The following is a 26,165-nucleotide window of genomic DNA, read 5'->3' as shown; positions in this document are numbered from 1 at the left end:
TACAGCTTTGTTAGATTATCGAAAACTATAAAAGTTTACGTTTTCTCACATACAAAGTGGCGCCTCTAGCGGAAACTATCATGCAACTTTTGACAGATAATGTATGCCGATGACAGAATAAAACGTAAACTTTTACATTTTCAAAAATTGCAAAACTTGTACTAGACGGTACAGGGCCGTTCCCGCTGACCTCAAACTACGAAATTTTTAAATGTATACCGATTAATACTACAGAAAGTTGTTTCCGGAATATAACGGAACAAAATAAAAGAATCTACGACCCTCTTCAGTAAGAACCGAAACCTAATTAGGTTAGGGCATTACCTACACCTGGGAAGCTAGTTTGCTCAGTATGCAATTTTCCATAAAGGCAAGAGGTGAGGCTTATACCTACGTACGTTTTTAGGGTTGCGTACCCAACTTTTCCATTGGAATCAAAAATATTATTTGTAGGTACCTGCCTGTCGGTCTTTGTATATAGTTTAGTGTAGAACTTTTACTTCCATTATTTTGATATTTACTCGTATACATGAATTTTCGTTGTAACATTATCTTACTAATTTTTAAGAAAAAATATTTTAGTAATTATTTAGAGAGTAAAAAAAATGTGGAGGAAAGTTTTTTAATCAACATTGTCATATGGCTTGCTCGTAAATCCTTTGAGACTTAACAGAGCTCAAAGTTGACACAATCATTATGAAATTTTAATGTTTACGCAGACTTTAATTTAATTTAAATACCATTTAAAATAATAAGAGCTATGTAAATGATTTCTCGTTTAAAATGACGTTACGTTTTTAAGTTACATAAAAAGATCTGATTTATCTGGGGGCACGGTAGTGCCAAGTCGAGCAAAAAAGCGGCACGGCGTACCATCCTTTTCTCGAAACAATTCAGACCATTTTCGACCCCCTGTATCTTCGTTGTGGATAAAACTAGAAGACTGAATTTTCACTATTAACCATGCAGGCATTGTAAAGACACGGTATATTTCAAATTTCATTAAATTTGAAACAGTAGTTTAAGAATTATAACGGGTCAAAGTTTTTTAATTTTGTCACTCACTGACTGACTCACCGATCATAAAAATTCTAAGGCACTTCTAGCAGACCTAGAAGCTTCAAATTTGGAATATAAGTAGTGTTTGGTGTATGAATCAAGGGAAAACTAAATTATTTGGTTACGGTAGTGCCCCCACCAACTCAAGTAAATTTTTTCAATTTTGTTCCAGTTTTCTAGATAGGACATAACTGCTTAAACAATTTCATAATCACATATCTGGGGGCAAGAAGTGCCTTAGAATTTTTATGATCGGTGAGTGAGTGAGTGAGTGAGTGAGTGAGTGAGTCAGTCAGTGACAAAATTAAGAAACTTTGACCCGTTATAATTCTTAAAGTACTGGTTCAAATTAAATGATATTTGAAATATACCGTGTCTTTACCATGCCTGCATGGTTAGTGAAAATTCAGTCTTCTAGTTTTATCCACAACGAAGTTACAGGGGGTCGAAAATGGCCTGAATTGTTTCGAGAAAAGGATTTTTTGCTCGACTTGGTGGGGGCACTGCCGTGCCCCCAGATAGTAAAGAAACGGTTGTTTTTTAAGTAACGGGTCCTTAAAACATAGCATTTAATCTTCAAAATAGTAACTTTGTCCAAAATCTGCGTAGCATGTTCATTACTCCACATGATTTATACGTATATTGTACATAGATATCATATAATCTGTATAAAAACTCATATTTTAGACTGAACACGTTAGAGGCAATCTTGAGTCCTCATTATGAAGAGAAAGGCTACATTCTGCCGCTGCTATACGTGGTAAAGCATCGAAATAGGTTTTAAGCTACGGTGAATCAAGCGACGCTTTTTACAAACACCATTTTGTCGAAAGTATTTTTGCATATATACACTCACGGACAATGAAAAGTTTCCACTGAGAAAAGCACCAAATTACTCCTAAACGGAAAAGGTTAGCTTAATGACGCCTTCTGCAACATTTAAGTACATTGCCCGTGAGTGTATAAATCATAAATTTATACACACACACACACGCAATGACGCCTTGTACTAATGTACTCCCTTGCGGGGTAGGCAGAGGTGCATTGTTGCACCCACTGTTCGCCAGAGTGTTATGTTAGTCCCAATGTAATAGGGGGCGGGCCTATTGCCATTTTTCGGAGACCCGAGAACAAATATCTGTGTTTAAACAAATATCTGCCCCAGCCGGGAATCGAACCCGGGACCATCGGCTCAGTAGTCAGGTCACTAACCACTACGTCATTCGGTCGTCTCATAAATTTATAACCATCGGGACTGCGGCCCGCACTGCCATTGTATGGTTCGCGCACTGCTTATTGCAGTACTGCTCGCGAGGAAATAATATAAATAGAGCGATTTAACGTCGACTGAAGTCACGCTACAAAGAATGTAGTGAGCGGAGGCCCTAATATCCGAGCACAGCGTTGCAGTGACAGCCTCCAACTCGGCATGGCGTTGGCAGCACGGGCCTAAATTGAATTCGTAAGTCAATTTAAATTTTACGTGCATTTTTTTTACAAAAAAGTTATTTGGTGCAACACGAGTTTGTTATGGTCGTAGAATATGCCGCATGGACAAAGGGCGAATAGAACAAATTGTTCGGTCATCAATACCTAAATAACTACTAATTGGGTAGTGTAATTTTATACTCCGTTACTTACAATGCGATGCAATGTATGCGTGTTAATATACCTACAACTTTTGCAACATCTTGTATAATTTTGCCTAAAACTATTTCGGTTAGATCCTTGAGTATATTTGCTCAAGAACACATCAATTGAATGACGCGATGAAACGAGCAATCAGGGGCTTGTGTACAATCAAATTATCGAAACCGTTATTAAGTTAACACAATTTGCCTTCGGAATCTGAATCCAATGCTCTGGTACACAGAACTGTTTTTGGGATAGAGTGAGTTGTGAATTGAATTTGCCAGCTTCATTATGGTTTGTCTTATAGATTAGGAGAATAGCGAAGTGTCCAACCATTGGTGTTGAAACGCCTTGTTGTTATCTCGTACTTGGTTATTGTTGGAAACTAATTTAAACTGCTCTATCTGAAAAGACATCTATTTGCCTAATTATAATTTACAGCCTACCTAAGTTAGTTTTAACCTATATTTACGAGGACATACTTATTCACACTTATGGACACTCACTGGCAATGAAAAGGTTCCTGAGAAAAGCACCAAATTACTTCTAAACGGAAAAGGCTAGCTTAATGCCGTCTTCTGCAACATTGAAGTATATTGCACAGAGCATCATGATATTACCAACTAAAATCGTTAATATTTAGTTCTAATTTTAAATTAAATCTTTGAAAAATTGGGGTTGTTGGTTGTCGGCATTTTGTGAGTGGAACTTTTTCATTGCCCGGCAGTGTATATATTAAGTGCATTGTCATTACTCATTCAAAAATAAGGCTCGCGACCTATCGCTCTCTCGAGACTTGAGTACAAAATCTACAGCGAAAAGCAGGTGGCTTGCTTGCAAGTCACTTCTGACTACCACTTCTGGGATTACAGTCAGTTAGCAAGTAGTGTATGAGGTATACTTCGACATTTGTCGTGTATGTAAAGACTTTCAAATACCACCTACCTTTCTTTATTTATAATAATATGAGTTAATATAGTATTATAATTATATTTTATTTCCATAGAAAGGCGAAAAACACACCATGAACTTAACGGGACATAATTTTCGTGAAAGTATTGAGTCTCTTTCTGAGCAACTAGTTCTATGACTCTTGTTTTTTTAACCATATTTTCACGCATACCATACCTAATGTATATTTGATATTTGAAAGCGATTTTCACTAGTAAAATATAACCAGTAACGGCCGTATGCTGCCTGATGATGTAGATTTGATACCTACAAGGCGCCTTGAATTAATCTGGTCATTGATAATCGTAGTGGATAAATCTGGGATCAACGGTCGATTGACGCTCTGACGTCTGTGACCTACATTAGTCAGGATTACATCATTCCCTGATTCAATTAGAGATAAAATAACGCTTATTTATCTTACTGACGGATTTCCATCCAACTCATCGGTTATGTAGTATTTTTTTTTATTATTACTATAAAACTTCTTTCTTCTTTATTTTTTTTTGCAAAAAATTGATTGGCTGGTACAAAAAGCTTTTAGCTCTTTCATATATTTGTGAAATAGAGAATAAATATATTAAATACTTATTATGTAGGTATGGTAAAATATATAATATATATAATATCTCACCTGTGTGGAGACCGACACCCCGGTGCCGCCTGCACCTGGAAACAAAATGCTTCATTTAACACAAAATACAAACATCATCATCATCATCAATATATTATCTTTATAGTCAGACAATAATCAGCGTTAGAGACGTGGTGACGTAACGGATAAAGAAACTCTCACAGGACACCGTCACAGATTACATAGTACGTTACTAAACACTGTAAACACTTTGCCTGCACCTAGCACGAGGTGCAAGACGCACATATCAACGTGACAAAAGTTCTCCGTCACACTCGCTCTAAGTGAGCGCGATGTAAAACTTTTGTCACGTCTTGCGCCCCGTGCTAGAACTCCTGGTCCGAGCCGAGCTTCTGCCGTAGTTCGATCAATCGTATATATAGTATAGTATATAGCTCGTTTTGTGACATATTGTTGTTACAATCCTCAACAATCCCTGCAAGTTTCAGAAGGATACGATCAATAGTTTCATCAATCATCGTCATCCATTGATTCTTAGTCAGTAATTCAGACCGAAGGTTTTATAAATTTAAACAATTTTATTTTTAAACACTCACCCCTTGTACTAATGTAATAGCGGGCGGGCCTATTGCCATTTTACGGGCACATCCAAGCCCCGAGAACAAATATCTGTGTTTAAACAAATATCTGCCCCAGCCGGGAATCGAACCCGGGACCTTCGGCTGAGTAGTTAGGGTCACTAACCACTACGCCATGATAATATACATATTTACTGTTGTTATATAAGTATTATGAGCCACCACAATATTAAAATAAATTATACAACCATTTGAAATGCTTTTAATGTTCTCAAGCGGAGAAAATAATAATTGAGATATTTCGAAGCGAGGAAAATGAAATGAATTCAAAATGGTTTTTTATCTCTATTTTAGTATATTTTTATTTGTTATGTGCCACAATAAATGGTGTATATGCACCTACAGAGTATACTAGACATTATCGTTTGCCATTTCATTGTGGTATGTACTACCTACGAGTAGTATTAATCAACTGAGGGCCTATCAGGGGCTAACCTGGCAATTCGATACTATTTTCGATACTACATAAACATAAAAAAAAACACGCACTCACGCCTTGTACTAATGTACTCCCTTGCGGGGTAGGCAGAGGTGCATCGCTGCACCCACTTTTCACCAGAGTGTTATGTTAGTCCCAATGTAATAGGGGGCGGGCCTATTGCCATTTTACGGGCACATCCAAGACCCGAGAACAAATATCTGTGTTTAAACAAATATCTGCCCCAGCCGGGAATCGAACCCGGGACCATCGGCTCAGTAGTCAGGGTCACTAACCACTACGCCATTCGGTCGTAATACATAAACATATACATAAAAAAAAGTTTAGGAACTTACTGTGCTACCACAAAAAACTTTAAACACTGTTTAACGAGTGTTTAACAGATTTTTTGACAGATTTTGTAGGCGTTTGACAGCTCTAAATATGTATCTGCTTAACACTGTCTAAGTTTTTGTGGTAAAGGCCATAACAAATTTGCCTTACATTTTGACAGTGACAGTTGTAATCGCTCTGCTGTTAAAATATCGGGTATATTCGATATCTGTTACTAAAAACGCATGCAAAAATAAATCCACACAAATCTTAATCGTATTTTAATCAATAAATGGTTCAGCTTTGATGCTTAGATTTATGTCTCCTAAAGTATCTCATTAATTCATTAAATATTGAAACTAATTACCCTTCGGTAAGCTTTTGCCTCTGAGCTTTTGATCACATTATTTTCTTTCAAGTTTTATCCCACGAGCTAACCTTAAAAAAGGTTTTCCGTCGGGATTCAAGACAATAATTCCAACTTTGTAAGGGAACCGTATTAAAAAAAGTATACTGACTGTTGAAGCATTTTTGGGTTAGATTTGAATGATGTGTCAATTACATATTAAATAACATGTTTTTTCCATTGACATATATATTACTAGCGTAAGGACAGGGCCTCCCACTCAAAAAATGGCACCCGCGCGTTGGCCCTAAAATCGTAATTTTAGGGCCAACGCTCCTCAGTCGACAGTTGTCTGTGGCCGAGAGATGGTCTTGTGAATCTTGTGATAAATATGTAGTTGTGTTGTGAAAGGCTGCAAAAATCATTATACGAAGGTCAAAAAGAAACATCGAATATCGTATCATCGGTAATTACCATTAAATTAAGTAATAAACACATTATAAAGTGATAATTATTTTACTACCTAACTCTACAATGGCCGCGCGCTGTAACCTTGTGCGGACGTCATTTTTTGTTGACTATCCTCCGAGAACATTTTCTTGTTGCACACACTTACGTTTTGGATTGTGATTTTTAGTCCATTTGTACGGGACGCTTTACTTAGTAGTTGGATTTGTCTTAAATTATTGATATGGCGCCTGCAAATAATAAAACAATGTCCGGGATGGTAAATTATTAACGCACGTACAAGGTTACGTCGTCAAGATAGTTGCTAGGCACTGACATAGTTCAAACAAATTATGACAGATGACAGTTATTTTGCTTGTATGAAGAAGGTTTGAGTAAAATGTTCTGAAGGGCCTATCCTTCCTTTTGAAATCATTGGTTTTTTCACATTTAATAATAATATAGGAATCACGCATTCTGTGCAAAGTCAAACGGAGGAGGAGGAGGTGGAGGCTAACGTAGCACACCCTCCGGCTAGACTTGCGAAGGTTGGTTGGTAATGATTGGATGTGAAAAGCTATAGATCGCATCCATTGGCGTGCTTTGAGAGAGGCCTTCGTCCAACCGTGGTCTGCTATGTACGACTGAAAGTCACTCATCACACATCAATATTCCAGATTGGAGAAAATTTACAGCAAACTGATCTCTCTAAGCAAGGGAGTAGGTATTCTATTCTACTATAATAATCAATGATTTCAAAAGGAAGGATAGGCCCTTCAGAACATTTTACTCAAACCTTCTTCATACAAGCAAAATAACTGTTATCTGTCATAATTTGTTTGAACTATGTCAGTGCCTAGCAACTATCTTGACGACGTAACCTTGTACGTGCGTTAATAATTTACCATCCCGGACATTGTTTTATTATTTGCAGGCGCCATATCAATAATTTAAGACAAATCCAACTACTAAAATTAAAACTGTTTTGGGCTGTAGACCTGTAGAGCGTCCTGTACAAATGGACTAAAAATCACGCTCCAAAACGTAAGTGTGTGCAACAAGAAAATGTTCTCGGAGGATCAACAAAAAATGACGTCCGCACAAGGTTACAGCGCGCGGCCATTGTAGACTTTGGTAGTAAAATAATTATCACTTTATAATGTGTTTATTACTTAATTTAACGGTAATTACCGATGATACGATATTCGATGTTTCTTTTTGACCTCGTATAATGGTTTTTGCAGCCTTTCACAACACAACTACATATTTATCACAAGATTCACAAGACCATCTCTCGGCCACAGACAACTGTCGACTGAGGAGCGTTGGCCCTAAAATTAAGATTTTAGGGCCAACGCGCGGGTGCCATTTTTTTGAGTGGAAGGCCCTGTCCTTACGCTAGTAATATATATGTCAATGATAATAATATAATAGAAATAGGGAGTAAAAACAACATACATTTTCCTTTTATCAACTCCGCCACGTTGCTCGACAGCTTTAATCATATATCCGACCCATTTGTATGATTATGTGTCCCCTCTGCTACGAGGGATGGGGAAGTTATAGGAAGAGATAGTCTACTCCAGCTATGCGAATATCTTTAAAATGCGCCTGACAACTAGACAACCGTTGTAGAGTTGTTTTTGGGCGTTTCAAGTACCTAAATGTAACTTTTGTATATTCCATTATATATCATTATGTTGCTGACCTAAGGTACCCTAGTGGTACAGAAACAAGAGTCCTCAGGCTCAGCCTTGCGGTCGTAGCTTACAGTCATATCTGTACGCCGCCCAACGCTATGCCATGAAATTACTAAGTACATAACCTAGTCCCAGTTAAATTTAGTACCTCACTGCATAGCCCTATATTAGTTTTCTACTTTTCTCCATATCTTACAATAGTCCTGCACTAACCGGGGGTTTTCCTTGGGCTTACTTCTATAGTTTTCACAGGGAAAATCGTCGGTTAGTGTCACATTTCATATAGATTCATGTTGTCAAAATGGCCTCTACATGTTGGCTTCGGCCCCATGTACGCCTTCCAAATGTCCGCGATCCCATGGTGCCGAGACGGAAAAACAACAACATTAAAATAATACTAATGATTGATCGTTTGCGTGAAAAACAAATATCTGTAAAACTGGAGTGACCACCCTGTATGTTGTAGGTTACGTAGGAAACTTGTAATATCCGGTTTAATGATGAAGTTCTCTAGTCACGGTATGGCCTATCTGCAGTTATTACTTACCGAGGGAATTCATAGAGGCAGAGCTACTTGCCATAAAACGAAACCCTATTGTCTTAGTTACAAATCCAAGAACAATTTTTGTTTTTACACTCACTCCGAAAGTTATTTTGAGCAGCGTGCTTTATTAAATTCGCAAATTAGCTAGTAATACAATCTTTTGAATACGCCCATAAAATTTAGCCTATGCCAGCAACGAGCAACCTGACTTCACCCGATTAGACCCCATCTTAAGAAACCATTTTTCATATATGGTATTATGACACACTATGTAACAACACCATCCCACCTTTAATGCTTTCCTCATCTTTTGCTTCCAATCTTTCAAAGTCACCATCCTAATATCTACTGTTAAAATAAAATACACTTTACGTTAGTATATTGAAATCAATAATAATTATAATTACGTCAGATAGGCCATATCTCGCTGCCTTAGACGAAAGTAATCAGAAATATTCTCGTTTCGTATTCTGTTGAATATGCGGATTTATAATGGGTATTATTGTTGCCCTTTCATTTGAAATTGTGATTTTATTTCCGTGCTTTGGTCCAAGGAAAAGAAATAATTTGATATTGGGTATAATCTATTATTTATTTTGTAGACTCGCTGAGTAAAAATATAATGTGGGTCAAAGTTAATCAAATCAGGTGGATTTGCAATACAATTACAAGGAATAGTTTGTCTTGTACAGAGTTGAAAGACATAATATGTAAGCATAGACGTCATTTATATGTCTGTCAACAGACAGTCTGTCTAGCCTTATATTCTAGACTCATATCGAACTAAAATATTGATTTAACAGCAAATAAACTTGCAGATTTATTTCCAGTGAAGAATCAATAAAGTCTTCTCTCAGTCTGTTGACTTCACTCTGCGATCACGCAGGATCGGATAAATATTTATGATACGATATTGGAAATTCTAAGGTGAGATACGAATGAACGAAAAGAAAGCTTTTGTACTTCAGCTGGTGATTCTGTAATAAATTCATGGTTGGCTCAATGATTAATTTCAATCGTTACATTTAAAATAATAATAATTGTTTTATGTAAGACATTTATATTGATTCACACTCATCGTCAACTTATTGATGAGTTTCGATTGAAAAATCACGTTACAGGTCTTAAGACCTAACCCTTAATAGAGCATGACTAGTTAAGGATGAAAACCAATCGAAAAAATGTCATTGGTTTTCATCCACAACTCAGTAGAATTGACGCTTAACGCTCTTAACCCTTAATTGGACGTTCTTGTCCAATTAAGGGTTAAGAGTCACAAGGACCCGATAATACTTAGCAAATACATCAAGGAGGCTACAAGGCGCAACCAGCAGGGTTGGGATGCAATCATGTCTGCCGAAGAACCGATAACCGATATACGTGCTTTTGGGTAGAGATGACACATTATATTATATTTATTAAAATATATTATAATTATAAACAAATTAAGATTCATCTCACTTTTTGAAGTCCCACAAACATTACAGAATTTTAAATTAGTTTTAATCATCGATTTAATGGAAGCATTAGAAACTTTCCAGATTTTTCTTTTGTAAATTCTAGAGTCTTATTACCTCTGAAATGAGTATCTTTGATGTTTAAGTATCTATAAATAAATATTTCGCAATAATGATAAGAAATACGCACATTACAAGATTAAAATAAATGTATAAGTAAATATACCCCGCTAATATTTATGTAGCTACCGTCATAAATAATATTAATAAAAGGTCGGCGAGGAACGTAGGTATACAATGTAGGATTTATGTGAGATTTCAGAACTTCAGTCTGCAACCAGTAGAAAATTATAAAGTTTCCCTAAAATATTAGGTCCTTACATATGAAATTGGCGTTTTCTATAGGAGGAACATAAAGTCGTTTTTTTTTAAATGAAATATCTAGACACGCGGTAGCGTGTCAAGCCAAGTTCGAGAAACAGAACTGGCAAGCCGCACCGTGTGTAATATTACACGAACCATTTCGAGACACTTTTGACCCCCTCATAAATCAAAAACTATTTAATATAAACGTATGAAATTTGGCTCATATATTGACACTAGCGAGATACATAAAATATGTTTTCTAAATTTCATAAGCGTATCTCAAACGGTTATTTAGATATTAATGTCCAAAAAACCTCATTTTTAACATTGACTGACTCACTCACGTAGGTATAGATCAAAACTCTTATGGTACTATTACCTACTATCATAATATGCGAAAACTATGAAATGGTTTTGAGATGCATTTGCATAATATTAATGTTAACTAGTCTAAGATAGCTGTCAATAGAATGGAATGCAATGGGATCGGATCAAAACGGATCGGATCGTATTGGATGGAATCGGATATGTACGGATTGGATGGGTACGGATCGTATCGGATGGGGTTGGATCAAATCGGATCGGATCGGATTAGATCGAATCTGCTCGAATCGGACAGATCGGACGGATCGGACAAATCAGATGGATCGGATCGGACCTGCTCAAATCGGATCGGATCGGTTCCGTAGAGATTGGATGGGTACGGATCGTATCGGATGGGATCACATCAAATCGGAGCGGATAGTACGGATCTGATCAAATTGGATCGAATAGCTTTGGACAGATCGGATGAATCGGACGAATCGGACAAATCGGACAGATCGGATCTGATCGGTTCCGATGGGTACGGATCGTGTCGGATGGGATCGGATCAAATTGAGTCAAATAGGATCGGATCGGACGAATCGGCTGAAATCGGATCGGAAGGGATCCGATTGGATCAAATTGGATCGGATCTGATTAAATCGGATAGGATAAAATAACACTGACAAGAAAATTATAAGTACCCCGTAAACGTAGGAAAATACAGTAAAAATATTGAATATATGATATGTAGGTTGAGTGAATATAATGATCGACGACCGAATGGCGTAGTGGTTAGTGACCTGACTACTGAGCCGATGGTCCCGGGTTCGATTCCCGGCTGGGGCAGATATTTGTTTAAACACAGATATTTGTTCTCAGGTCTTGGATGTGCCCGTAAAATGGCAATAGGCCCGCCCCCTATTACATTGGGACTAACATAACACTCTGGCGAAAAGTGGGTGCAGCAATGCACCTCTGCCTACCCCGCAAGGGAGTACATTAGTACAAGGCGTGAGTGCGTGTTTTTTTTTTTTGAATATAATTATATTATCCTTTTTAAAAGTCTAGGGACTTTAAAGATTTTTTTATGAATTTTTAAATTTGTCTTCTTAAAGGGACCTACGGCGTTACAAGGATAATATATTATTATGTACTTACCAACAAAAAGTAATGATATCCAATCAAAAACATAAATGTGAAATGAGAGCCAAGTTCAATATTATTATACTTACGAGTACCTAAATGCCGAATGTTGACTTCAACGACAAAAGAAGTGAGATCTAAATGGGTGCCAAGTTCAATGGTCAGTCCTGAAATTTATTTATAAGTAACAGTATTACATAATCATATGTTCTTATAACATAAAATAATGTATTGTAGCCTAAGGTCTGTCTTGGCTAGTTTTCATACATGAATTATAGCCTTCACAAGTTGAACCAACAAGAACTTATGGGTTCTTATTTAATTCCAATTTTTTTATTGCTGGTCGAACATAATAATTCGTTGTGATAGGTTTAAAAAAACTTACATATGAAATTGGCGTTTTCTATAGGAGGAACATAAAGTCGTTTTTTTTAAAATGAAATATATTAAATTAATCAAAGTATGTACCATTGCTATGTATGCACTTTTGCCATCTCATAGGTAGTTCATTGATCCCCTTACTAAAAAAACCATTCGGGCGGGAATCAATAAAATCTTTGAAGGCGGTTTGGACTGCCCCATCGGAGTTGAATTTTTTTCCTTGCAAGTAGTTATCCAAATTGCGAAAAAAAAATGGTAATCTGTTGGAGCAAGGTCCGGAGAGTACGGTGGATGTCTAAGACATTCTAATTGAAGCCTCTCTAATTTGGTAGCCGTCTATTGTGCAGTGTGTGGTCTAGCGTTGTCCTGAAGCAGTAGTGGCCTAGAGCGATTGACCAGCCTCGGTTGTTTAGCAGCTAGCTTATCCATCATGGTTTGCAGTTGCTGACAATAGATATCTGCCGTAATCGTCTGGCCAGATTTAAGAAAGCTGTAGTGAACGACACCGGCACTAGTCCACCAAACACTTACAAGCAACTTTTTTTTAGTCAATTTTCGCTTAGGGCAGGATTTGGCTGGTTCGCCAGGGTTCAGCCATTGCGATGAGCGCTTCCGATTATCGTAGAGGATCCACTTTTCATCACAGGTAATGATTCGATTTAAAATTCCTTCATTATTGTGCCGGTTGAGTAACGTAACGCAGCAGTCGTTTGTCGGTTTGCTTCACTCAATTCATGAGGTACCCACCTTTCAAGCTTTTTCACCTTCCCAATTTGCTTCAAGTGGATTAGAATAGTTTTATCTCTAACACCGGAGCCTGCAGCTAACTCGGACGTGGTTTGCGATGGATCCGCTTCCACAATAGCCTTCAATTCTTCATTATCAACTTTGGTCTCCGGCCGTCCACGAGGCTTGTTCTGCAGGTCGAAATTTCCAGAACGAAAACGTTGGAACCAAAAACGCACTCTGTTTTCTTTTGCGACACCGTCACCATACACATCATTAATCCTTCGAGCCGTTTCTGCAGCACTGGTGCCACGGTGGAACTCATACTCGTAAATAACGCGATATTTCAAGTTTTCCATTTTGTAAACAGAGTGACACAAAGAAAAAAACAAAAGAAGAAAAAACAAATGAATTAGGGGGTTTGAAACACAAATGCATGAGTAAATAGCTGTATGAATTTGAATTTGGAATTCCTAACCATAAAGGTAATATTTGAGATCAAAGTGGCCAGTACGACAAAACGCCAATTTCATATGTAAGGACCTAATAGTACAAGATAAAGATAAAGATAAAGATAAACTACTCTTTATTGCACACAAACAGAAACAGAGTTACAAAAAAGAAAAGAAAATAAATAGCACAATCGGCGACCTTATTACTAAAAGTAATCTCTTCCAGACAACCAAATTGATAGGAAATAGAAAGAAAGAAAATGGGTATTGTGTGAAAACAAGAGATATTTATAAACTGCATTACAAGATAGCACCTACATAGATACAAAAAATGCTTGCTATATTATCATTATCGTGCTTATTGTAACAAACACTCAAGTCCGCGTTGTTCTAAACACAACAGTTCTAATATAAAAAAAAAAAACACGCAGGTACATTTTTTTTAGTAGACAATCTTTAAATAATTTAAACTGTGTAGATTTATTATTAAGTAGGTATTTACTAAAAGAAATAAATTTTGCGAAGCAACAATATAAATCATCTGGATATTCTTATTAAAATGGTGAAACTTGCACGAAAGGCATAAAACGTAATAGTCTCATCTGCATCCACAGCACGTCCCTGGAGGGCTACTTTAGTTTGACAAAAACCGAATGTATCCGTACTATCATGCAACCGGTACATTTAATACCACGAGATACATGCGTAGTTAGCGCAGTTAGTTCTCCGATATTTATTTTTCCATAATCTAGTGTGAGCCCCAGGGCGGCATTTCCGCACCAACTTGCATTATTTATAACTAGCTGTTCCCGCGCGCTTCGCTTCGCCTTAAAAAGTTTTCCCGTGGGAATTCCGGGATAAAAAGTAGCCTATGTTCTTTCCCAGGGTCTAGACCGTATGTATACCAAATTTCATTCAAATCCGTTCAGTAGTTTTGGCGTGAAAGAGTAACAGACAGACAGACAGACAGACAGACACAGTTACTTTCGCATTTATAATATTAGTTAGGACTATTTAGTTAGGATGACGTGTCAGAAATCGTTGATGCAGTCATTTTGGCCTATAGAGCTTCCACTATGTTATTGTATTTTAGACGATTCTTTATGTCTGGTAAGTAAAGTTGGTTTTCCTTTGCAGTCGTCAAATATGTATGGGATGTCGAATGTCAAAAAACCAATAATATGTTGTCCATTAGACAGAGTATAGCAACTGTACAGGCTGCTAGAAAAAAGGTAGTCGTAAGCCGAAATTGGGTTACTCAGGTATCATACGTTTTGGACAATAAGTATTGATAAGAATTTTCCTGAATTTTTTTTTTTCAATTATTAAGAACCACCTCTGCAGTCATAAAAAGTAAATGTGGGTCCCGGAAAAGGGTGAAAATTATTCTGCAGGGATATAAACAAATTAAGTTTATGGTGTTTTAAAGCTTTTTTCCTGCAAAAGAAAATCTGATAACATTTTTTTACAAAGACCGTACCTGCCTACGGTGCCTTCTATAAGATGAGTCGTATTTTTCCACTTTATTAATTTCACTTGAAAGAATTTCGTGGAAAGCCCTTGAAGATGTAATGAATAAGCCCGTGGGTTTAAGCGAGAAAAAAGTATCTGAAAATTACATGCGAACCAAATTCTCGAGGGAATTTTTTTATAATTTAAAGTGGCTTAATATACTTATAGGTAAATAAATGTATTTATAATTTTTTTAACTTCATTTGGAAAGATTTTATAACTTCATTTGAAAGCATTGCTTTAGAAGATTATCTACAAAAAGGTACCTACTTAAATATACATAAGTACATTATGTCAAACTCGTACGCACACATACCCAACAAACCGTACTTAAGAAACTAAATTAGCTTAAGATGAGGTAATAAACCAAAAGTGCCGGCAAAGCTGACTCCAGAGTTGTAAACTGTTATAATTTTCACTCAACTGTTGAGAGCGAGAAACAGCTTGCATAGGATGACTATCATATTGTCATTTAATGGATTTTTACATAACATGTATCTGCCCCTATTGGGAATAGAATCCGTGACCATGACAATATTTGTAGACACAGCAATTGCTCAATCCAGCTGTTTTAAATGAGAAACTCACGTTAAATGTATAATTATCACCGTTTTGCATAAATGTTTAAACCACTGCACGGTTATTATAAGCGCGTAAAATCTGCAGTCTAACTGGGAAATTTCTGTAGTTTTCCCATGAAAACAACCGATTTAGTGGCCACCCTACACACTCAACCTACCCACATGGTGGCACTAATTAGCTACAGAACTTAGTTAATAGTTTCATAGTTTCAATCGTCGAGGGTCCTCTAAATGGCGTCAGATATATAACTCACTTAAGATGGATAATATAGATATTGATTTTACTAATTTTGGAATAAAATAAATATGAGTAATAAGGTTGTTTTTAGAAAATTACTTACTTACAGATAGTATCATTAGTCATCTATGAAAGTTTTCAGAAATGTATGTACAATTTAAACCTTTGCTCGTATGTAAAAAACAATGAACCTTCAACCTGAAATACGAACCCAATACCTCAATTTTAACAAAAAAAAAGAAATTATAGCGCGGCGTACCTACCTACATATCTACTAATAATAATACAAGTAAAGAGTTTCATACTATAAATTGTATTCTATTAATATTTCGTAGACTGATGTACTAACAAGAACCTCAGGGTAAAAGGGGGCAAGGTACTGAATGAATGCTATCTTATCTTTTTGCAAACCAGTGCGCCATATGACTTTTTCAATGTTTTTTTTAAAAAATACGACTTTGTTGAAAGAAATTACTTTCCGTAAAACTATCTTAGATTTGTTTCTCTATGAAATTGGCTAAATTGAACATTCTTACTATAAATTAGTTTCTGTAACGCCTAAATTTAAGTATATTTTGGTTAGAGACAGTGAAAACCCCCTTGATTAAATCAAACATCCAGTCAATCATGAGTAAATCTTAATAGTCCTTAGTCTTGTATAATTGGGTATGGTGAATAAACTAAGAAGTACTTTACGATGTGAAACGTTATAAATAAAAAACTGAGTAGGTATTTAAATGAAAATATTCGACTAAGATGAATGATTTAACTATAGTACCTACTAAACTAATAAAATAAAAAAATATATATTAAAGCATAGCTGTGAAGAACTTCGAAAGCAAAAAATTTACAATTCAGTATCGGCACTAAGTAGCGAAACTCGTGAAAGGTTTCACTGAAACTTACAGTGGATCGTGATAGAAATCTGTTCTTCGAAACATTCAAGTGCATTTGTGCGACGCTCCAAACAAAATAAGAGATTTATTGAAAATTTTCAGTCGAATAAACGTAAAAGACAGAATTAACTAAGTTGGACGATATTAAGTTCTTTAGATACGATAACGTTTCTATGTGCTTATCTATGGTATCAAAGGATACGATCAGATATTACCTATATTCTTTCCACATTGTATTCCAAATCTATTATTAATTATGTTCTATTAATTTTAATATTTTTTCAGTATTCTAGGTACAAAGACACATTAGGTATACAAATAGTATTCAGCGACGAATGTTAATTTAACATTAACAGAGTTGACTTATCACCTGGGTGATTCCAAACTGTGTATAAATTCAGTCTCACTATCATATTCATGCAATAAACTTGTTTAACCTCTGTCACTCAGGTGTCCTCAGTGACATTGTAATCAAAGTGCTACGCAAATCTCGTAGGCTTTCGTAGCGCTACGAGAGAGCTACGCACTGCTACGAGACTTGTTTGCCATAACGAAACCTAAGATTGGTTTGAAGTTGTTATGCTCAGACTTTTGTAAACGTTTTTTTTATATTAGATAGGTATATCGTAGGAAAAGTTTTAAAATTTGAATGTTATACGATTGATTAAAACCACAATATCAAAGCAATACAGAAATATATTTAATTTCGATTAAAAACCTAATTGGTTCAAGCCACATCCTAAAATCTTAATTTTTGATTGACTAGATAATTATTATAACAATAACGTGGATCAGATTATTCTCATTTGTTGTGTGTTGTTGTAGTTTAGATAGATCCGAGGTTAATACCACTGGGAGTAGAACATTATCCCAGCTCGGATCAATGCTGTTAACCCTTGGTCCTGTTGTATTATATAATGGTACTAATGAAAATGTTAAGAGAGTTCATTCACCGTAGTTATTTAGCTCGCCATCTTTAAATTTCCATGTTGTAAGTTCATTGACTTACCGTTTGCTAGTAACTATAATAAGACAGACGCTGTAGTTAAATGCACCGCAGAGAAAAATCATTTATTAAATCTAGACCAACTTTAAAGTCGTTCTCATTATATATTAGGTACCAATAATAAAATGCTGAAATATCTTAAACAAGGTTTGACATAAAATAAAGTTGAACACCTATTAAAACTCGGTCATGGAAAGTCGTAAATGTCTTATCGAACTGCCCAAACTCAATCGCCAAAGAAAATATTGTCCGTCATATAATTCATAAGTTTTTTGCCGGCCTAAACCCAATATCGGTACTTTTATGAGATTCAGAATAGTTTCGTCTATATTTTATGCGTCTCAATTTTCTGCTATTTATGGAATCCCGTCTGACCCAACATTTTTCAGTTAGTTTTCACAGTTGAAGTAAGCTGAATATTTACAAGAATTAAAAGTTTATATTTTAAATATTTACCTGTGGGTAGGTTTATAACCCTTCCATTGCCTGTAGGGATTGATGAACTTGATAGATACATCAATAATAATTACAATATCAAACCTTAATCCGACCAATACAATAACATCAAGCGATTATGTAACCACTCGAGTTTCTCAGTGTATTTGCACTCCAAATGATAGATTGCAAATAATATCAGCGATATTAGTTTCTGTTCATATCAACGTAAGGTGGATTTAATAGTAATTAAATTTCAATAAATTGATGATAACATTATACACGACACGAGTATAAACGATTCTACGGGCGAACTAGTTAACTAGAGGATTTGTCTTTTGATCAAGTTTGTAATTGGATTTTCCCTTGATTGAATTGGAACTTACATAAAATGACGATAAAATGCTAATAATAAACGAAAAAATACTGTGTTGAAATAATGCATATATTAGCAGCATGTTATATTATAAATATGTTGTTATATAAAAACACAAAACTTTTTTATTCGTGTGTACATTTTTAGGGCATAAATTATATAATTTAACTAGTGATTTTGTGATACAGAGTTCTCCAATACCTCATCAGATTTTAAATATGTATAATTGTTCATTAAACGATATAAGTAATATAATGTACATATGTAGTATAAGTGAACCACGTATGTACGAGTATCTTTTAAGTAAAAGCAACTTACTGACACTCTCATCTCGCGAAGGTACATTACCTGAAAATATAAAATGCTTATTTAATCATACTCTTCATAACACAAGAAAATGTATGCTAATGCGCCAGCAAGACCTTGAATCACAAATTTGTAGGCACCCATTTAAAATGAGATGGCGGATATTACCGTCCTTTTCATCAGACGGAATGTGACCGAGGTGTCGGTTTGATGTAATCCTCTAGAATATGTTATTAACCGAGAGCCGTCAAGTGCTGTTCTTAAGTTGATCAAAAATTTATCAGCCTGTATATAGTTCTGTCGTGCAGAGACGATAACAAAAACTTTGTAAAGATTGCGAAAATTGTGTGACAAATAGAACTTTCCCGTTCATTCTTTCAAAGAGTAACTGATCTTTATTAGGAAATCAGATTGTTTATAATCATGATTTGTTAAAGCGATCGTGTTAATTAGCTATCGAAAGTTGCTAACTTCGATTACTCAAGGCAAAGTAAGACAGACAGTTCAAAATATGAAAGAGCCAGACAGTACTGAACATTATATTATTATTGTTGACAGTTCTTCAGTTCATTGTGAATATTTTGTAATCAGCTTAAAATAAGTAACAACACCAATCAGATATTTTAAGGAATAATGTCCACAAAAAAAATATATCTCAAAAATTAAGTAGATTGTTCAGCAACAACTTTTGAAAATCATTTGAACATTTTTGGGTAAAAACAGTTGTGTATTTAATTAAATACAGTTTGAGAGTTTCCCAGCTTTAGCTAAATGAGAGGAAACGGAGTTGAAGAAACAAACTAAGTTGTCTTGCTGCAAAAAAGCAAGAGTGACATAAAATTAAATACTTCAACTTTTAGTGCCAATTTCTCCATAGTCGGTTATCTAACCGACAGGGATTGATTTATAAATTTAACGTCATCTCCATATAAAATTCATGACAGATGTGTCAAAAGTCAACCATTCATACCTGGTTATGCTCTAACCGACAATAGAGAAATTGGCACTTAAACTTCAACAGATGATGGGACACAAATTCAAAATTAAGCATACACCGATTTTTATTATGTTCTTGCTTTTTTTCCATACATGATTTATTGATTATATCTCACTGAAAAACTGATTTGGTTATTATCATCTTTATAATTTGGTGTTTTGTTTTATTATTTTTTGTTGTGTGCTGCGCTGCACGGCACTGAATGTTAGTTTTTAAACAATAATAAGCGGAATAAGTGGAATGTACCAAAAAGGCCTTTTAAAAATAATGATATTTGATAATAACGCCCGATAATAAGTCGTTATATAAAAGTATGTTCGTTTTTTTATAATTAAAACTTTCTTTGCTTCCTAATCTTTGTTCTTTTCAGCACAACAACCTAAAAACTACGCAAATGAGAAACGCTTTGCCTGGTATCGGGGACGCCATTTTCTTTGAGAGTTTTCTCTACATAGGAAGCATTTTCTACTTCAAAGGAACAGTTATAGTGCCCCAATAGCAGCTCATATCGTGCCTTTTATGTCCTGGATGTTAGAAGCAGTTGTGGATATGCTTTTATAGTCGACCCTTTTGTAAAACAGATGTTTTTAGTTTTTGAATGAGTACAATGAACACTATGATACAGATGTAGAATCTAGATGTGCAGTTTTCCATATTTCTAAAGAATTAATTCAAACATGACAGGATTTGAAGCTACGGCCTCGCGAATGAGAGCCGATACCTTATCCGTTACGCCATAACGACTCATTTTACTAGTTTAAAAAAAAAAGTTGACAAGATGCTCGAGGTTTTTTTTGCCATTTCTTTTCCTCAGGACCCTTTGTGAAATGACAGTGAACAAATAATGGTACATTTTTACGTTGAATAAATTATGAATCTGATAATCTCATAAAAAAAATATATGAAAAACCACACCACAGCAATGGAGCCTCGCCCTAACGTTGGAGCCACCCACACAGTGGTACGATGAACAATCAAACAAGGCACACGACTCGCGGCCCCCGGGCTGTTGTCAGTGACTCGTACATTGTGCGATGTGGATTTCGCGGAAAGAAGCCGAGACTCGTTTTGTGCCATTGTGTCTTGGGCTGGACCGCCCATGTTCTGTTAGGTGAGGTTAGCAGATTCGAGCAAAATTGCGAGCACGAAAATTTGGATTAAGATTTTAGGTTTTTAGAGTAGAATTCCTGATGGAAGTCGCATTGTAGATTAAATTATGGATGGTAAAGTTGGTAAAAACTTCAAAACATATCGGGTGCAAGAAATTCAATTTCATGTTTCTATCACTTTGGAAATCATTTGACTCAATTTTGCAGAACATTTTCAGCAAACAATGTTTCGTTGCTGAAAAAATACCTTTTTACTACAAATGAGGACGAACTATTCACGCTACCTAACGACGGTGATGGCACGTCTAGTTGAGGGTAGGTAATTTGGCCCATCATAATCCCACGATATCTCACTGTCCGGGATGCTTTCATAGGACTTCGTTTCGGCCCTTATACGGTCCACGTTTGTCATTGTTCTGAGCTTTCTAATCTGCGCCCTTAATTTTTGTAGATAAATTACACCAAAATTACAATTATTTTATTTTGGCTTGTTTTTGAATGGAATAAGTAGGTACCTAAATATTTTAATTTAAGTTGCTGAGAAATGGAACCCAGTTATCTTATAGAGACGTTTACACAATTTACTAAAATGCCAAGAAACAAATATACCTACAACATGTTATTTTCAACATAATAATATCTGCAAATCGTCAATACACTTGGCTTCATACCTAAATAATTATATTTGCTGAAACAAGTTAATTTACGACACGCTTACGCTATTAGATGGCCTTAATAATAAAATAGCTTACATTATTCTCCAAGGAATGACATTGAGCCTGAGCTACATTCTGTCGGCAGGAACTTATGAGTTATTTTGAAATTATATTATTAATGTGATGGTGTAAGGAATAATTAAATGAATACTTAAATAAAGTATTATTAATGTAGTTTTGTAAATATATTTCGATGGCCCCTCGAGTTATAAGACAAGATTTTATCGGTTACTTTACTCATGACTAAGTCACTTTTATATATTATATACCTACCTACATACTTCAATAACGTTACAATCTTTTAAAATTGTACAAAAGTTAGCAATAATCCATAGATAGAGCTGCTTGACAGATACATTTCTAAAAACAAAACTCCATTCGAATGGGCCAGGTGTGTTCTATTCTATACAATGGAATAGCATAATATTTATTGAAATTTGTATGTACATACGTAGACAATGGAACCGAAAAATACTTTGTAATTTATATCAAATAACTTAAAAATCTAGCATTTCGTTATCTTTGTTATCAATTTAAACCTTTATTTCTTATAAACAAAAACTGAAACAAGTGATGTAAAAACCGTGGAAGCTGTAAAATTTTATATTCTTCTGCCTGAAAATCGTTATATTTTACGAGCAACATTCTTTTATTATTACTAAAAGAGGTGATTGTGTAAGCGGTGGGCGGTAGAATTTATGGGAAAATAATGATTGTACTTCTACTTACATCGAGGATAAAAACTATTATACAGGTTGGAATTTTATCAGTGGTGTACCTATTTTTTTAAAGCAAATTTTATGTACCTATTGTCATTTTTAAAATATGCTAGTTAGGCTAGGAAATGTAATTTAAAGGTCAGTTTTTTTTGTTTTCTATTTATCGCTTGATTTAAGGACCTATTGTATCATTATGTTGGGAAATTATGTATCCTACTTGCGGATCTCTTGAGTTGAGTTGACTGAAATCTTAATTATTTTCATAGTTAGTTTAATTCATAATGTATTTTCCAAATAAAGAAAAAAAAAACAGGTGGAATATTAAAAAACAATAGTTTACCGTGTAACACCTGGCGTGTTGGCGCAAAGCGTAGGCTCTGCCGCAGGATATTAACGTTTTGTGAGAAATATTCCGTTCTATAAATAAATAAAGGCTAAAAAAAGAAAAATGCTTAACCTGTGTACCAGCAAAATATAGCGCTGTGCATAGAACGAATAAGTCATAAGTCATAAGAAAATCATGGTACTAGAGATGATATTTGCACACCATTGTGCAGTCGAGGGTTTATCAGTGAAGTTACCGCATGGTAAACTGCAAGGGGTGACTCAACTCCTCATTATACATTAAACTATTTCTAAGATGAAAGAACAAGTACTTTTGTTACGAATTTTTAAAATTCTTAGAATAAAATTTGTTCATAATGACTCCCTGAATACTCATCTGAATACACCCTTTTTACACACTTTATAAGAATGAAACCGACTTCATTATGCTCCAGGCGGCCAGAAAGTACAGTGAGGTTCAGCTTTACGTATCATTTCTGACTTACTACCGTCTTTCAGTCGAGCACGTTAAGAGTTAAAATCGAGCTTCAAAGTTGCAACTTTGCAAGTACTCGTAGTATATCTTGCACAGCACATTTAGGGCAACTTGCAGAAACGAATTAAATCTAATTTAGTGTCAAATCTCGATTTGAGAAACGCCAGTCCATATAAAATTTTACACTAAATCGAGATTTAAAACTAAATCTAGATTTAATATGTTGGTGGAAGTGGCCCTTAGTACCTTTGCTACGTGTGCGGGGTTAGCAAATTGAATTCGGGAAGCGGAGGAACGGCAAGAGGCCAGCAAACTGACACACAGTAGACAGGCAAACAACTTTGACATAGCAATGTCGGAGAGAGGTTGGACTGCGGGTTTAGCCAAACATTTCCTAGAAATAAATGCGAATGTATTTTCTATATACTTATACAATACAGAACACTTTATTTGCATCATAACCAAATCTACAAAGAAGCGCCATTGTTGCGAATAGCAATCTCTACAAGACAACCTTTAGGTTATTTGTATTTTATCTTTAAAAGCTATTTTACTGTTTCATAAATGTAAATGTAATAATCATCATCTTACACTTGACTCATTCATTGTTGGGCAATCCCTCTGTTGAAGCCTTAATCATCCAACCTCTGTCTACAATTTTACATCTTACATACGCAGGTATTTGTACGAATTTATTTATTTTAATAGAATGGAAAATACAGTTTTTGTCCTCTTTATCAAGGTAAACTCTACAGTTTTTATTGTACGTATTGTATTACTCTCCCACAACACAAAGGGGTACAAGAATGGAGCCTCTTGGAGTGGCGAACGTCCTAATCCACTAGAGATATACGTAGCTTCTTAGATCACGGAATCAGTAAACTAAACATAGGACTTTTAGTATAAAATAAATTGCGGTTGCGCTGCTGAACAAACTTTCATACACTAATAAATAAAATGGAAATTCTTCGGACCAGAAAATAAATACGAGGTACAGATTAAACTTGCTCAGAACTATTAAATATTTATTAAAAGATTACCATAAAGTTACTTTCAAATTGGAAATATTCGAAACGCGAGCCAGAGGTTCGAATTTTACATAAATATTGAAAATGGTTAAAGGTACGCCAGCACTATAATAGGGGTTTATTCATTATTATTTAAAAATAAAAGCTCACGTTCAGAGTTAGGTGATTTAAGCACTCTGTAACTTAGTTTATAAACAATCAATTTAACAAATGGTAAATTCCAAACATAGGTACAAAGTGTGACTGGATAAGATCACGATAAGCTATAAGATAGCCTTTTCTTACCTAATTAACCTGTAAACAAAGAGTAAATAAGTAACTATCTAATGAACCAAAGCCGTTTTACACTCTTGCAAAGCACTTAGCTGAGTCAACTTACTGCACTGCACTTACAGCGCTCCCTACAAATCCTACTCAACGTCGCAGACAGGTAACTTTATAGTTAATACATAATGTAGACTAATGTTTGGAGTTGGGAGTGTGAGGCACATGCAATTAAGTTTTGGAAACACTAACTAAATTGAACGTCTTTCGCTAAGGCGCAGGAGGGTCACTCTATATCCTAATCCTAACTAATATTATAAATGCGAAAGTAACTGTGTCTGTCTGTCTGTCTGTTACTCTTTCACGCCAAAACTACTGAACGGATTTGAATGAAATTTAGTACACATACGGTCTAGACCCTGGGAAATAACATAGGCTACTTTTTATCCCGGAATTGCCACGGGATTTTTTTGAAGGCGAAGCGAAACCCGCTGGAACAGCTAGTAGCTAATAACGAAGTTTCGGAAACCCTTGAAGTGCAAGCCACAACTCTAGATACATTTCGTTGTTAAAAGTGCCGATTGCGCGACAGCTCTCGTTCATTCGTTTTTTGCATAGAACCCATTGACCCGCAATTAAGTGACGTACCGTTCTATTGGCATGACAATCGACTGTTGATGAACCGTTCAGAATCTGTCAATTTAGTATCTGAGATTGAAAAACAGACTTTAGTATAGAGTAACCGTCCTGAGCGCATAGAGCGACGATGTGGCCCCGCCCACAGCGGTGGCGCGGCGGCGGCGGCGGCAAGCGGTCGAGCGGCTCAAAAGTGAGTAGGCCATTCACGGAGTGCTTACTTGTATGGATGGCGGCATTTCACAAAGCCGTGGCGCATTCCGTAGCACTTGTGTCGTATTTTAGAACAGTCAACATCGGTCTCGAGGCGAAAAGGAATGAAAATAGTGTAACTAGAACACTGTTTTCATTAGAAGTGTTAAGTGAGCTTATTATTTAAAAAAAAACATTATGTTGCCATGTATGCCACTTCGCCTTTGCCTTGCAAAAAAAACATTACCTCTTTTCCCGTGAAAAAGAAACTCGTACTGGTGGAAAAAAATAACTGGTCTTTCTGTGTATAGGTACAGTAAAGGGCAGAAAGACCTGACCCCTCTCAGAAACATTGTTACTATGAGAGGGGGGTCAGGTCTCTCTGCACCTGACCATACCAACAAAATGTCATGTTTTATCATAAGTATGATTCCTTCTAGTTTAGAAGTTCCTACCTACCTTCTAGGTACCTAAACTAAATTTAAAATTGTAACTCGAATATGAGCCACAGCCAAACATAGTTATGAACCGCTGAAACACGTGCCGTACCCATGTGTGAACCAAGGCCGCGCCGTATGTTCCACGCTTAAAGAAAATGTGTCGCGAGTGTAGACGTGGCTTTATAAAGCGTTTGGAGCAAACGTGTGGCGGCCACATAAGCGGTAATAAGTTAAAAGCTGAATTCGCTTGAAATGTGCAGCGTGGAAATGGTTCAACGTTTTTCATTTAATATACTCGCTGGAATTCTGGAGATAAGTGCTAAGGTATTATGAATATAAATTAAATAGGCTAGCTGTTAATTTGAACTAAGTACTAAAAAACTTTGAAATTATGATTGAA

At 35.7% G+C, this 26,165-nt stretch overlaps 1 protein-coding gene across 2 annotated transcripts in view; it reads right to left on the bottom strand.

Moving 5' to 3' along the window:
* The window catches only part of LOC105386277, a 214,179-nt gene that overhangs the window by 82,648 nt on the left and 105,366 nt on the right, over positions 1-26,165 (bottom strand). For both annotated transcript variants that reach the window (XM_048622993.1, XM_048622999.1), the window contains exon 2: positions 4,277-4,311. In XM_048622993.1, coding sequence (XP_048478950.1) covers positions 4,277-4,311 — 35 coding nt within the window. The remainder of the gene's footprint in view (positions 1-4,276; positions 4,312-26,165) is intronic.

This window comes from Plutella xylostella, chromosome 3 (genome assembly GCF_932276165.1).
Source record: "Plutella xylostella chromosome 3, ilPluXylo3.1, whole genome shotgun sequence".
In the NCBI taxonomy this organism is placed as follows: domain Eukaryota; kingdom Metazoa; phylum Arthropoda; class Insecta; order Lepidoptera; family Plutellidae; genus Plutella; species Plutella xylostella.
This window is presented reverse-complemented; position numbering and strand designations above follow the sequence as displayed.